Here is a 14,321-nt window from a genome sequence, read left to right as displayed (position 1 = left end):
TGTCATTCATCCGGAAACAAGGTGTCTGTATAGTGCCCTATCTGGACGATCTTCTGATAGTAGCTTCCACCGAGACAACCCTGATATCCCATGTGTCTACCACCCTAGACGTTCTGAGATCACTAGGTTGGATTCCAAACCTACAAAAATCTCAGCTTCAACCTGCAAAAACCAGGAGATTTCTAGGAGTAATGCTGGACTCGGCAAGACAAATGTCCTTCCTCCCGGACGATCACAGACTTCCCCTCCTAACAAAAATCAGGAAGTTCAAAGAAATGAGGTCCCCTACTCTGCGAGAAGGAATGTCGCTGTTGGGCTCCATGACAGCCTGCATACAGTCGGTGGCTTGGGCTCAAGCCCACTCAATGACTCTACAAGCCCACATTCTAGACAACTGGGATGGTCGACCTGGCACTCTTACCAAGAGGATCCACACTCCGGGCAGAGTGAAAGCCTCTTTAACATGGTGGATGAAGCCCAGGAACCTTCTGAAAGGAGTATCCTGGATTCAGTCCCCTCTAACCACCATCAGAACAGATGCCAGCAAGAGGGGCTGGGGAAGCCATAGTAGACCATGTCCCCTATCAGGGCCAGTGGAGTCAATCGATTTCCGAGAAATCATCAAATTTCAGGGAGCTCAAAGCTGTGGAAGAGACCCTGCTAGCGGCAAGTCGTCAGATTTCGGGTCAACATGTACAGATATACTCGGACAACATGACCACGGTGGCCCATATCAGGCACCAAGGCAGTACAAGAACCCTCAGTTTAATAAAGATCTCCGCTCGAATCTTTTCTTGGGCCGAAAAGCACCTACTATCCCTGACAGCAATCCACCTCAAGGAAACTACAAATATTCAGGCAGACTACCTAAGCCGACAGGAAATCCATCCTGGCGAGTGGAGCCTGGATCCTCAAACATTCAACATGTTGGTTCACAGATGGGGTCATCCAGATGTCGACCTCTTCGCCTCTCACCAGAACGCAAAGGTCGAAACCTTTTTTTCCTTGGACCCAAGAGGCAATCCCAGGGGGTTGGATGCTCTAACCCAAGATTGGCCGTTCCATCTAGCTTATGCTTTTCCGCCAATCCCAATCCTTGCCAAGGTTCTACGAAAGATACGCCTAGAAAGGACTCCAACTATCCTGATAGCTCCATTGTGGCCCAAAAGGAGTTGGTTCAACCTGATTATCCATCTACAAGTGGATGGACCAGTAATATTGCCAATAAAGCACGATCTTCTTTCTCAGGGTCCCATTCTCCACCCAGACCCTCAGAAGTGGAGTTTGGCAGCGTGGTTGCTGAAACCCAGGTTTTAAGAGCTAAAGGGCTATCAATCCCGGTCATAGCTACGCTACAAAAATCAAGGAAACCTGTTACCAACGCCATCTACAATAAAATTTGGAAAAAGTTTTCTTCATTCTGTTTGCCTAACCTTCCAGACCCTCTCAAGCCTAATATACCTATCATATTGGACTTTTTACAAAAAGGCTTGGAAATAGGTCTCAGGCCTAGTACCCTCAAGGTACAAGTCTCGGCACTTAGCTCGGTCTTTGATCAAGATTTAGCGAGTCATCGCTGGATTAAAAGGTTTATGACATCAGCTACCAGAATGAATCCTAGAAAACAAATCATAGTTCCCCCATGGGATCTCAATGTAGTTCTCCAAGGTCTGACAGGTCCACCCTTTGAACCGCTATCCTCTTGTTCTCCACAAAACCTAGCTTATAAAGCCGTGTTCTTGGTAGCCATTACTTCAGCCAGAAGGATTGGTGAATTACAGGCCTTGTCTACAAGAGAACCTTATCTTCTAGTAAGAGATGATTCAATTGTGCTTCGTCTTGATCCATCCTTTCTTCCGAAAGTTATCTCTGACTTCCATCTTTCTCAAGAGATTTTTCTACCAACCTTTTGCCACAATCCAGCAAACCTGGAAGAAAAAAGATTCAACACCTTGGATGTCCGGCGCATCCTTCTACAGTACTTGGACTACACCCGCATGTTCAGAATTGATCATAACCTATTTGTCCATCTCTCAGGACAAAACAAGGGGAAAAAAGTAGCCAAAAGTACCATCGCTACATGGATCAAGAAAGCTATAACGGAAGCCTACCTCGCGCAAAACAAATTGCCTCCAGTAGGGATCAAAGCCCATTCAACCAGATCTACATCGGTTTCCTGGGCAGAAAGAGCAGGCGCATCTCCGGAGCAGATTTGCAGGGCAGCAACGTGGTCTTCACTCCATACCTTCTCTAAACATTACAGACTGGATGTATTGTCCAATAAGGACTTAGCCTTCGGCCGTAAAGTACTCCAGGCCGTTGTCCCTCCCTAGTGCCAAATTAGTTGGTATTCCTCCATATGCCGTCGTGGAAGGTGACTAGAGAAAATAGAATTATTCTTACCGTTAATTCGGTTTCTAGGAACCTTCCACAACGGCACTAATTTCCCACCCAATATATGTTCCTGGATTAGTTCTGGGATTTTAAAGGTAAACCAGTGCAATGGTCTCAGTTGTAAGTCACTGGCAAGTGGGAGGTGGGAGGTCCTTTTAACCTCTGTGTTTCCTGTTCCCCATTAGGGCAAAGAGACAACCTCCATATGCCGTCGTGGAAGGTTCCTAGAAACCGAATTAACGGTAAGAATAATTCTATTTTTTTGTCGTTCCATTTATTTATTTTTTTGAGCAGTGTATATAATGGAGCCGGGTTGTGTGACAAAGTTACTGGGCAGCTGCAGCTTGTATATTAGTGGGCGTTACCCTATATATAATGGAGGGGGCCGGGTGTCCTTGTTACAGGGCGGCTGCAGGTTGTACATTAGTGGGCATTACCCTATATATAATGGAGGGGGCCGGGTGTCGTAGTTACTGGGCAGCTTCAGCTTGTACATTAGTGGGCATTACCCTATATATAATGGAGGGGGCCGGGTATCCTTGTTACAGGGCAGCTGCAGCTTGTACATTAGTGGGCATTACCCTATATATAACGGAGGTGGCCGGGTGTCGTAGTTACTGGGCAGCTTCAGCTTGTACATTAGTGGGCATTACCCTATATATAATGGAAGGGGCCGGGTATCCTTGTTACAGGGCAGCTGCAGCTTGTACATTAGTGGGCATTACCCTATATATAACGGAGGTGGCCGTGTGTCGTAGTTACTGGGCAGCTGCAGCTTGTACATTAGTGTGCATTACCCTATACACTGTGTTCCAAATTATTATGCACAAAGCGTTTAGGAGTGATAAGGTTAGAATTTATTTGTTTGTCATTTAAACTCATTGATGGTGATGTGTGTCAGGGCTCTTTATATCACTGAAAGCAATTGCAGATACCTGTGCAAATTAGTTTGGCAGGTGTGTCCAAATAAAGGCAAGACTACTTAAGAAGGCTGTTCCACATTATTAAGCAGCCTACATTTTTGGCCAAAATGGGAAAGAAAAAGGATGCTTTGGCTGCTGAGAAGCAACAAATTGTGGAGTATTTAGGTCAAGGCATGACTACAATCAACATTGCCAAGACACTTCATCGTGATCATCGCACAATCAAGAAGTATGTCGCTGATTCCCAGCACACACGTGTGCGTGCTGATGAGGAAAAATTGAGGACTCTTTCCAACAGGCAATTGCTTAAGGTTAAAAGAGCAGCTGCAAAAATGCCTTGTCATAGCAGCAGACAAGTTTTTGAAGCTGCTGGTGCCTCCAACGTCCCCAGAACAACAAGATGCAGGGTCCTTCAGAGGTTTGCAGCTGTGCGTAAGCCGTCCTGTCGACCACCTCTATCCACTGCACACAAGCAGAAACTGCTCCAGTGGGCCAAACGATACATGAAGACTAACTTCCAAACTGTTTTGTTCACCGATGAGTGCCGTGCAACGCTCGATGGTCCAGATGGATGGAGTGGAGGATGGCTGGTTGATGGACACCCCATGAAAACACGGCTAAGGCGCCAACAAGGAGGAGGTGGAGTAATGTTTTGGGCTGGAATCGTGGGGAGAGAGATTGTCGGCCCCTTTATGATCCCTGAAGGGGTAAAGATGAACTCCATAATCTATGTGGAGTTTCTAAAACAACACTTCCTGCCATGGTTCAAGAGGAAGAACCGTGCTTTCCGCAGCAAGATAATTTTCATGCATGATAATGCACCGTCTCATGCTGCAAAAAACACATCTGCATCTCTGGCTGCTATGGGCATAAAAGAGGACAAACTTATGGTGTGGCCACCATCTTCCCCTGACCTCAACCCCATTGAGAACCTCTGGAGCATCATCAAAAGGAGTGTCTATGATGGCGGGAGGCAGTTAACATCTAAGCAACAGCTCTGGGAGGGTATTCTGTCCACATGCAAAACAATTGAAGCAGAAACCATCCAAAAATGGACAAATTCAATGGACAAGAGAGTTCAGAAGCTTCTTTCGAACAAGGGGTCCTGTGTGCAAATGTAACATCACCTAGAATAAAGTTTTCACTTGAAAACTGTTTGATTTCATTTTGTAATAAGCTGATAATGCTTATAACTTCACAATTGACCATTTTTTTTGTTCAAAATAAAAAAAAAGGTTGAAAACTCTGCTGTGCATAATAATTTGGAACATGCATTTTGAGTTTGTTTTTTTTTTTTTTTTAAAGATACTGTTTTCATAGGCAGTTTGTTCCAAAACATTGCAATTATACTAGAATAGTAGATGACTGGAAAATAACAATGACTGCAATTCAGATAGGTAATTGAGAGAAAATATGAGGAAATATTATTTGCATAATAATTTGGAACACAGTGTATATAATGAAGGGGGCCAGGTGTCCTTGTTGCAGGGCAGCTGCAGCTTGTATATTAGTGGGCATTACCCTATATATAATGGAGGGGGCCGGGTGTCGTAGTTACTGGGCAGCTGCAGGTTGTACATTAGTGGGCATTACCCTATATATAACGGAGGGGGCCGCATGTCCTAGTTACTGGGCAGCTACAGCTTGTACATTAGTGGACATTACCCTATATATAATGGAGGGGGCCGTGATGTTGGGGTCACTTTGTCTTGGTTACAGGGCTGCTGCAGGTTGTTGAGTGCAGTTGCCCCTGGGTCCTGGGTACACGCTGTGCTCCTTGGCACGTCTGTTGTTTTCTTTGGCCAGTGCTCAGGATATCGCTAATTAATGTTTGGCGAGTGTCGTGTCTGGGGTTTCGCTGTCCGGCGTGAAGTGCTCAGGAATGTTAATTGCCGACAGGTAATGTACATAGTGATCACTAACGAGTGATGATGAGCAAACATCACCCCGCTGCCCCTGTGGCAGTAGCTGACCTTCTTTGTCGGACCCCGGAGATGTGCCAGATTTATGATGAGACCTGCAGCACTTTTTACTCCTCTGTATTTGGTATGTGTGCACACGTTTACAGGTTTGGAGCGTTTTTGTCACATTTTTTTCTGCTCTGATTTTTCTGCTCTGATTTGTGACACAACCTGATGATGACAAACTGAGTGACAGACCTGATGGGTCACGCACACGCTGAGTATTTGTGACTTGCAGATCTGGTGCAGAAAGTAATGAGCAGCGTCGATCCTCTGTGCGTTTTTGCCCTGTGTTTTTCACCATTGACTTTACCCAAATCCATCAAGAACGCTTGTTTTTTCCTGCCAAGGAGTCAAAAACACACAAGCTCCAACATTTCGAGCGGGAGCCGTCTGTGACATCTGTGTGAGCCAGGAATTGGGGAATGTGGCGAGCAGAGTACAAGCCCGTGGGCCGCCTTCCCGGCTCCTGCCCCTGCCCCACACAGATGTCACAGAACAAGACCGCTCCTGGTCCAAACGTTGGAGCTTGCATGTTTTTGACTCCTTGCTGGATCAAAATAAAATATCACTGCAGCAAAACGCCCAGTCTCCTTTTTCTTTTGTGGCGCTGAGACTTCTTCCTCAACAATTCTAAACTGCGAGTCCCTCAAGTGCACAATTTTTTAATAGGACAGTGTGCCAGTCTCTCCTTCTAATTGCAAGGTTTGCAGTCAGGTGTGGGTGGCATTGTGGTTTTTCATTATTTTTATTTGCTTTGATGACCCCCCTAATTGTACCACGCCCCTATATAGAACCCTAGAATGTTAGAGGTGGAAGTGACCCCCGGGGTCCTCGTGTCCGACCCCCTGCTCAATGCAGGATTCGCTAAACCATCTCATATGTCTGTCCAGCCTCTGTTTGAAGACCTCCATTGAAGGAGAACTCGCCACCTCTCATGGCCGCCTGTTCCACTCATTGATCACCCTCATTAGAAAAAGAACTTTTTTTCTAATCTAATCTGTATCTTCTCCCTTTTCAGTTTTATTCCATTGTTTCTCGTGTTTCCATGTGTAAATGAGAATAAAGATGATCCTTCTACACTGTGACAGTCCTTCAGATATTTGTAGACGGCTATTTAGTCTCCTCTTAGCCTTCTTTTTTCCAAGCTAAACATTCCCAGATCCTGTAACCATTATTCTTAGGATATGCTTTGCAGTCCGCTCACCATCCTGGTCGCTCTTCTTTGAACTTGCTCCAGTTTTTCAATATCTTTTATATAATGTGGAGCCCAGAACTGGACCCAGTATTCCAGATGAGGCCTGACCAAGGAGGAGTAGAGGGAAAATTACTGCACGTGATCTAGACTGTTTCTCTTAATAGGAACCTGTCACCTGAATTTGGCGGGACCGGTTTTCGGTCATACAGGCGGTGTTTTCGGGTGTTAGATTCACCCTTTCCTTACCCGCTGGCTGCATGCTGGCCGCAATATTGGATTGAAGTTCATTCTCTGTCCTCCGTAGTACACGCCTGCGCAAGGCAATCTTGCCTTGCACACGCGCAGTATGCTTTGCCCAACTGCGGGCAAAGCCGAAAAGCATTAGTGCGCATGCGCCGGCGCACTATGTCCCGGAACACAGCGGAATACTTCCGGGACATAGTGCGTCGGCGCATGCGCACTAATGCTTTTCGGCTTTGCCCTCAATTGGGCAAAGCATACTGCACGTGTGCAAGGCAAGATTGCCTTGCGCAGGCGTGTACTACAGAGGACAGAGAATGAACTTCAATCCAATATTGCCGCCAGCATGCAGCCAGTGGGTAAGGAAAGGGTGAATCAAACACCTGAAAACCGGTCCCGCCAAATTCAGGTGGCAGTTTCTCTTTAATACATCCTAGAACTGTGTTTGCCTTTTTGCTGCTGCATCTCACCGTTGAATCCTGTGCAGTCTGTGATCTATAAGTATACCCAAGTCTTTTTCACACGTGCTGTTGATTTGTTCTATTCCTCCTATTCTGTAGGTGTAATTCCTGTTTTTCTTGGCCAGATGTAGAATTTTGGATTTCTCCCCGGTAAATACCATTCTACAGTATTCATCGCTGCCCATTGTTCAAGCTTATGTAGCTTCTTCTGAATCCTTTCTCTGTCTTCTCTAGTGTTAGCCATCCCTCCTAGCTTTGCATCGTTTGCAAATTTGATCAGTTTATAGTTCCCTTATCTAGATAATTTATAAAACAAAACGTTGAGCAACACTGGGTCCAAGACAAGAGCCTTGTGGTACCCCACTTGTAACGCTTGGTCCAGGACAGATCCTTGTGGTACTCCACTTGTAACACTGGGTCCAGGACGGAGCCTTGTGGTCCTCACTTGTAACACTGGGTCCAGGACAGAGCCTTGTGGTCCCCACTTGTAACACTGGGGCCAGGACAGAGCCTTGTGCTACCCCACTTGTAACACTGGGGCCAGGACAGAGCCTTGTGCTACCCCACTTGCAACACTCTTCCGATTGGATGTGCAGCCATTTATCACCACTCTTTGAGTGCGATCACTGAGCCAGTTATGAATCCACCTAACCGTAGCCCTGTCAATCCCATACTTGGTAATGTTTTCAATAAGGATAGTATGATCTACTTTATCAAATGCTTTGCTGAAGTCGAGATATACTAACTTTACCGCATTTCCCTGGTCCACCCAGTCAGTGATTCCATCATAGAAGGAAATTAGATTGGTCTGGCATGACCTGTTTGCTACAAACCCATGCTGGCTCTGGTTAATTACTGTATTCTTATCCAAGCACTTTCATACATGCTGTGTAATAATTTGCTCACAGATCTTTCCTGGTTTAGAAGTAAGGCTCACTGGCCAGTAATTTTCTGGCTTCATCTTCTTTCCTTTTTTTTTTTTTTTTTTTTGAAGATAGGGATGACGTTTGCCCTTCTCTGATCTTCTGGGACGTCTCGTGTTTTCCATGTCTGACTGTAGGAGCTTGCACTTTGTCTAGTCATCAGCTCCTAGCAGAGAGTCAGCTGCTCGGCTCAGTCCCTGGTCGGGGGCTCTGTGGGTTGACTTTGTGCCTGCAGTTCGGCTCTTTCTTTGTGAGCCTTTGGTTACTTCTGACTCGGAGGACAATGGCTTTTCTGTCTGTGGTGGCTGTGAGGCATCATCAGACAGGATAATGACAGCGTAGAGTTAATATGGAGCGGTAATTACTAGGTGGATACAGCATGAGGGTGCTTTGTCTAAAAGGAAGCTTCCCTCTGTGCGGACTACAACCCTCATCATTCCATGTACAGGAAGTGGAATGCTTGGATCCAGGTATTAATGTGGAGCGAACTCCTTCCTGATCCACCATGGAAATGCTGAGGATGCACGTGTGCTCGATAGAGTGGAATCCTGGGGTTTGGGATGTTGAACCGAACAGCCCCACCCTTTTATCCTAATCTGTCAGTAAAGCGTCGGACCCTCGTACACTTCTGTCGCAGTCCCCCTGAGGTTGGCAGGTTCATCCTGCATCTGTGATTTCAGCCCCCGATGTGTGGTGGCCCCCACAGCTTACATTCCAGTTTTATAGGGCCAGTCTCCATCCCGCTACCCGTGACTGTCGGTGAGTGACCACCTGTGTCGGCGTCCTTGGTTATCACGCGTGGCTTTTGTTTGCTTTACTGACCCTTGTGTTCGGCGCTGTGCGTCACCGCTGCGGCTCATCGCCTGTCTATGCCAGGCATTGTCCTCCACCACGGGCTGCTCTGATTTGCCGCTGTCCTCTCCAGTTACTGGCATAGCAACGCTCGGGGCGGTTCTGCTGCAGTGTCTCGCTTGTGGCTCTGTGGAGAGGTTTGTTTGTGGGTTACCCCCTGCCGGGGATGTGCGTGCCTCATTTTTCGGTTTGGTGGGAGGACTGGGTCATGTGCAGAGATTCTGGTACCAGACACTACGCCTGGCACGCTGCAAAGGAAGCAACGCTGGTGACTATACCCGAAATGGCTCTGACCGTGCTCATCCTGAGGTTCCTGAACAGAATGGTGCTATGTTACGTTGTCGGTGACCTTCTCATGGCTGACACCAGCGAGAACACAGCATATTCCCACACTCATATAGTGGAGATGAGGGGAAAGTAAATCCTTGTCGTGGAAACTTCACAACTTCATGTGCAGTGTCTTCAGGATCTCCGCTTGCTGTCAGTGAATGTTTCCTGTTCCCATCCAGAGCCTGAAAGCTTGCAGAGGCCGAATACTTCTGTCCTAAGGGTTTGTCACAGTGTCAGTGCAGGTAATCCTGTGTACACTGCTCATCGCTCTCCTGCATCAACGGGATGTGCCGGACTGTGATCACCCGCCGTCTAAAGGGGGAATCTTATCTCACTATCCTTACAGATGGCCTCCTTGTTGATGGTTTCCACATGGCTTTCATTCCTATTTTGTATAGCAAATAAAGTAAAAGCAAATACTATAGATTAGGCAGCACGGTGGCTCGATGGTTAGCTCTGTACCGTAAAGAGTGCAGCGCAGAAGCGCAGTAGTTAGCACTTCCCATGGCTCGGTCACATAGGCTCGGTGGTTAGCGCTGTATGTGGCTCGGTGGTTAGCGCTGTACGTGGCTCGGTGGTTAGTGCTGTTGCTTTGCAGCGCTGGAGTTCTTGGTTCAGATCCCACAGAAGACATCTGCTAGGAGGTTGTATGTTCTCCCCATATTTCGTGGTTTTCCTCCCACCCTCCAGAGACTGATGGTTATTGTAGATTGTCATCACTGTCCCCATTGGGACTCGGTGTCTTTACAGCGCTGCGGCATACGATGGCGCTATATAAGCAATGCAGAATAAATCTAATAGTTTGCTGCTCGTCCCCGTGACAACCAGGGCTGTGGAGTCTGAGCCCATTTTGGTGGAGTCGGAGGTTTGCCGGCTCCACAGTCTCGGTGATGACGGCGGTGACTTTTGCTCTGTGACTCTGGAGCTGCTGCTGTGAACCTGGGAATCACCCGTTCTGGTGTTAGGGACCAGCAGACGCTCTGCAAATATTGGCCGGGACGCGCCCCGTGTTTTGTCTGCTCTTCTGCTGACGTCAGAAGCTGAATACCTGTGTATCAGTGTCACCGTCTAATGTAAAGATGATGGCAACGCAAATATGGAGAGCAACAAGGAGCGCGGCCGCCAGACAAAGACAACTGGGAGGGGCAAAGAACAGTGCCTGCCGCTGCTGCCAGGACGTGGCTGAGACTAGTGGCTCCAGCACAGCTGCACAGTCCACAGGTGTCTGAGGTAGTCTAGAATCCTCCTGTCTCCTCAGGGGCAGTTTTAGCTTTACACTGTAGCACTGTAGCTGGTTGTGGCGCTACCCCCTCCCCCGGCATTGGGTGTTCTGGTTGTGGCACTGCCTAGTGTTGGGCGCGCTGGTTGTGGCGCTGCCTAGTGTTGGGCGCGCTGGTTGTGGCGCTGCCTAGTGTTGGGCGCGCTGGTTGTGGCGCTACCTGGTGTTGGGCGCGCTGGTTGTGGCGCTGCCTAGTGTTGGGCGCGCTGGTTGTGGCGCTGCCTAGTGTTGGGCGCGCTGGTTGTGGCGCTGCCTAGTGTTGGGCGCGCTGGTTGTGGCGCTGCCTAGTGTTGGGCGCGCTGGTTGTGGCGCTGCCTAGTGTTGGGCGCGCTGGTTGTGGCGCTGCCTAGTGTTGGGCACGCTGGTTGTGTGGCTGTCTAGGGTTGGGTGCGCTGGTTGTGACTGCCTAGTGTTGGGCATGCTGGTTGTGGCGCTCGCTAGAGTTGGGTGCTGATTGTGGCGCCCCCTGGTGCTACACGATTGTATTATTTGGGAGCATCAAGTCCTATGGTGATTAGCGGCAGTGATCTTCTCCCCGGCCTGTATTCCTGGTGGCCGGTGTTGTGCGTTCCGCTTGGGTTCTCTACGGACGCGGTGACTTTTGTGTGGGTCTTGTAATACACTAATACCAGGATCTCCAGACACCGGCCGCCCTGTGCTGTGGTCGTGTAGTCCGGATTATGGGCACAATGCGGCGCAGCGGATGGTGTTTACCTGCAGTGCTGCACGGCTTACATATGATGTAATGTCTGGAGGTTATATCAGTACTGGAGCGTTATAAGAGGGGCTGATATCAGTCACATATGATGTAATGTCTGGGGGTTATATCAGTACTGGAGCATTATAAGAGGGGCTGATATCAGTCACATATGATGTAATGTCTGGGGGTTATATCAGTACTGGAGCATTATAAGAGGGGCTGATATCAGTCACATATGATGTAATGTCTGGGGGTTATATCAGTACTGGAGCATTATAAGAGGGGCTGATATCAGTCACATATGATGTAATGTCTGGGGGTTATATCAGTACTGGAGCATTATAAGAGGGGCTCATCAGTCCTTTGATGTCTCTAGGGGGACAGTGGGATCCTTGGTGCCTGAGACCACCTTGGGTGTCAGGTGACCCTTTGCCTCCTCTGGTCACTGTTCGGCACCCCAGGACTATGACAAACCTTCCTGGCCTCTCACTTAATTAGTTTACTTGTTGCTCTGTAAGATCCTTTTCTCCTTGGTTTCATCTTTCAGTGAAATCCACACTAATCTTTTGAAGGTTCACACTGCGGAGGGAATAATGGCCGGCGCGCCCTCGCCCTGTGCAGACACCGGACCCTGTGCTAATATTTAATAACCAGTATCAGAATGTGATCCCATAAATTCCCTCTGTGGTTTCTATGTATCAATCAGTGTGGATGGAAGCACTGTGTACTTCCACATCACATCCTTCTCTTCATTATTGTCTTGTACTTAAGATGCTGAGCTCAGAAGGACGAGATGGGAGGAAGATGGCGGCGCAGTGGTCTCGAAGCAGCAGCGCAGAGAATAAGGTGCCGCACACCCGCATGGACGACGAAGCCGCCATCAAGGTATTGAGTCTTCTGTCCAAGAGTTCTCTGCGGCCTGTGATTCACCTCCTCTCCTTATAGCATCTTGATATCATCTTTTGTCGTCCTCTGTCCCATCCTCCTTTTCTTCTTTGTCTCGTCATCCACATCCTCCTCTTCTACTCTGTCCCGTCAACCTAATCTTCTTCTGTTCTCTCTCCTGTCGTCCTCCTCTTCTAATCTGTCCCTCCACCGTCCTCCTCCTCCTTCTGCTCTCACTGTCCAGCTGCTACCGTCCTCATCCTCTTCCTCTGCTCACACTGTCCAGCTGCTACCGTCCTTCTTCTGTCTTCCTCCTCTTCTTCCTCTGATCTCACTGTCCCGCGGCTGCCCTCCTCGTCCTCGTCGTCGTCGTCCTCCTCCTCTGCCACTTATGTTTGCTCATTCTTCTGCTGCTGCTTCTTCTCTCTGTCCTGGCCAATTCCTCTTCCTCTCTTCTTTCTGTCGTGTCTTCTGTTCCTTCATCTCTTTTTCTCTGTTCTGACCTCTGTCTGTTCTCCTGTCTCTGTCTAGTTTTCTCTTGGCTTCTGTCTCTCTCCAAGTCTGTCTCTTCGGTCATTCTCTCTACTTCCTTTCCTTATTCCTTCCCTTTCCTTTCCTTTCCCTCCCCTCCCCTCCCCTCTGTCCTTCTTATGTCCAGAACATGGCTTACTATGGAGAATGCTGCGATGCCTATTAACCTCTTAATGACTGGACCGTGTTCTCCAGGTTTTGTCCTTTTCTTGGATTCTCATCTTATCCTCGGTCTCTTGCCGCCATATTGCGTGCCCTGTTGTGTTGAGGTGGTCACTTAACGATGCAGAAAGGACAGGAGATGGCGGCATCAGTGAGAGGGCTCACAGCGCGGAGTCTGAGCGTGGGGCCGCTGATCTGCCACCGAATCATACTGTGATCGATCTGCAACGATGGAGGGATCAGCATCCCTACTGACATCTAGTGAATCCTGCAGATATAATGTACACAGTGACTGCACCAGCAGAATAGAGAGTGCAGCTCTAGGGTATAATACAGGATGTAACTCAGGATCAGTAATGTATGTACACAGTGACTGCACCAGCAGAATAGTGAGTGCAGCTCTGGGGTATAATACAGGATGTAACTCAGGATCAGTAATGTATGTACACAGTGACTGCACCAACAGAATAGTGAGTGCAGCTCTGGAGTATAATACAGGAGGTAACTCAGGATCAGTAATGTATGTACACAGTGACTGCACCAGCAGAATAGTGAGTGCAGCTCTGGAGTATAATACAGGAGGTAACTCCGGATCAGTAGTGTATGTACACAGTGACCGCACCAGCAGAATAGTGAGTGCAGCCCTGGATGTACAGTACCTAGGAAGGTATTCACCCCCTTAGCATTTTTTGTGTTTTTCTACCTCACCACTTGGAATTTCCCTGTTTTTAGAAGTTTATCAGTTCATGTGAAGAACATGCTGACAACTGTGAACATTTGTTTTTATTTTTGTGACGCAAACAACTAGGAAAAAATAACTGAAAACTTCAGTGTGCAGAACTATTCACCTCCCCTAAAGTCATTGTAGAGCTTCCTTTTTGCGGTAATTACAGCTACAACTTGCATTGAATAAGTCCCTGAGCTTTCCACTTCTTGCCGCTGGGATTTTTGCTCATTCCTTAAGTCAAAACTGCTCCAGCTCCTTCAGGTTAGATGTTTCCTCTGTTGAACATCAATCTTCAAGTCTGACCACAGATTCTCCATTGGATTAAGGTCTGGTCTCTGACTTTGCCAGTCCAGAACATTTACACAAATATCCCTGTATTTCCTTCTTCCCCCTCGACTCGGACCATTTTCCCTGTTTCTGCTGCCAAAAGACATCCCCACAGCATGATGCTGCCGTCACCACCATGTTTCACTGTGGGGATGGTGTTCTTGAGGCAATGAGCTGTGTTGATTTGGTGCCAGACATAGCGTTTATCTTGGTGGCCTAAAAGTTCAGTTTTGGTCTCCTCTGACCACAGCACCTTCCTTCATACATTTGGGGAGTCTCACACGTCTTTTGACAAACTCAGAATGAGCCTTACATTTTTTGTGTGTAAGTAAAGGTTTTATTTTACCCACTCTTCCATAAAGGCCACCTCTATTGAGTGTACGACTTATTTTGGTCTTATGGACTGATTCTTCAGTCTCTGCTTGGGA

The 14,321-nt window shown here is 47.8% G+C and overlaps 1 protein-coding gene across 2 annotated transcripts in view; it reads left to right on the top strand.

Annotated features, from left to right (window-relative positions):
* The window catches only part of STK33 (serine/threonine kinase 33), a 74,412-nt gene that overhangs the window by 26,300 nt on the left and 33,791 nt on the right, over positions 1–14,321 (top strand). Inside the window, exons 1-2 of one of the 2 annotated variants that reach the window (XM_077286620.1) lie at positions 8,728–8,859; positions 12,033–12,146. In XM_077286620.1, the coding sequence (XP_077142735.1) occupies positions 12,033–12,146 (114 nt within the window). In that variant the 5' untranslated portion in view covers positions 8,728–8,859. Of the gene's footprint in view, positions 1–8,727; positions 8,860–12,032; positions 12,147–14,321 lie in introns of those variants that run through there. The other variant, XM_077286618.1, reaches the window with a different exon arrangement.

The sequence above is a fragment of the Ranitomeya variabilis genome, chromosome 2 (genome assembly GCF_051348905.1).
Source record: "Ranitomeya variabilis isolate aRanVar5 chromosome 2, aRanVar5.hap1, whole genome shotgun sequence".
NCBI classification, from domain to species: Eukaryota; Metazoa; Chordata; class Amphibia; order Anura; family Dendrobatidae; genus Ranitomeya; species Ranitomeya variabilis.
This window is presented reverse-complemented; position numbering and strand designations above follow the sequence as displayed.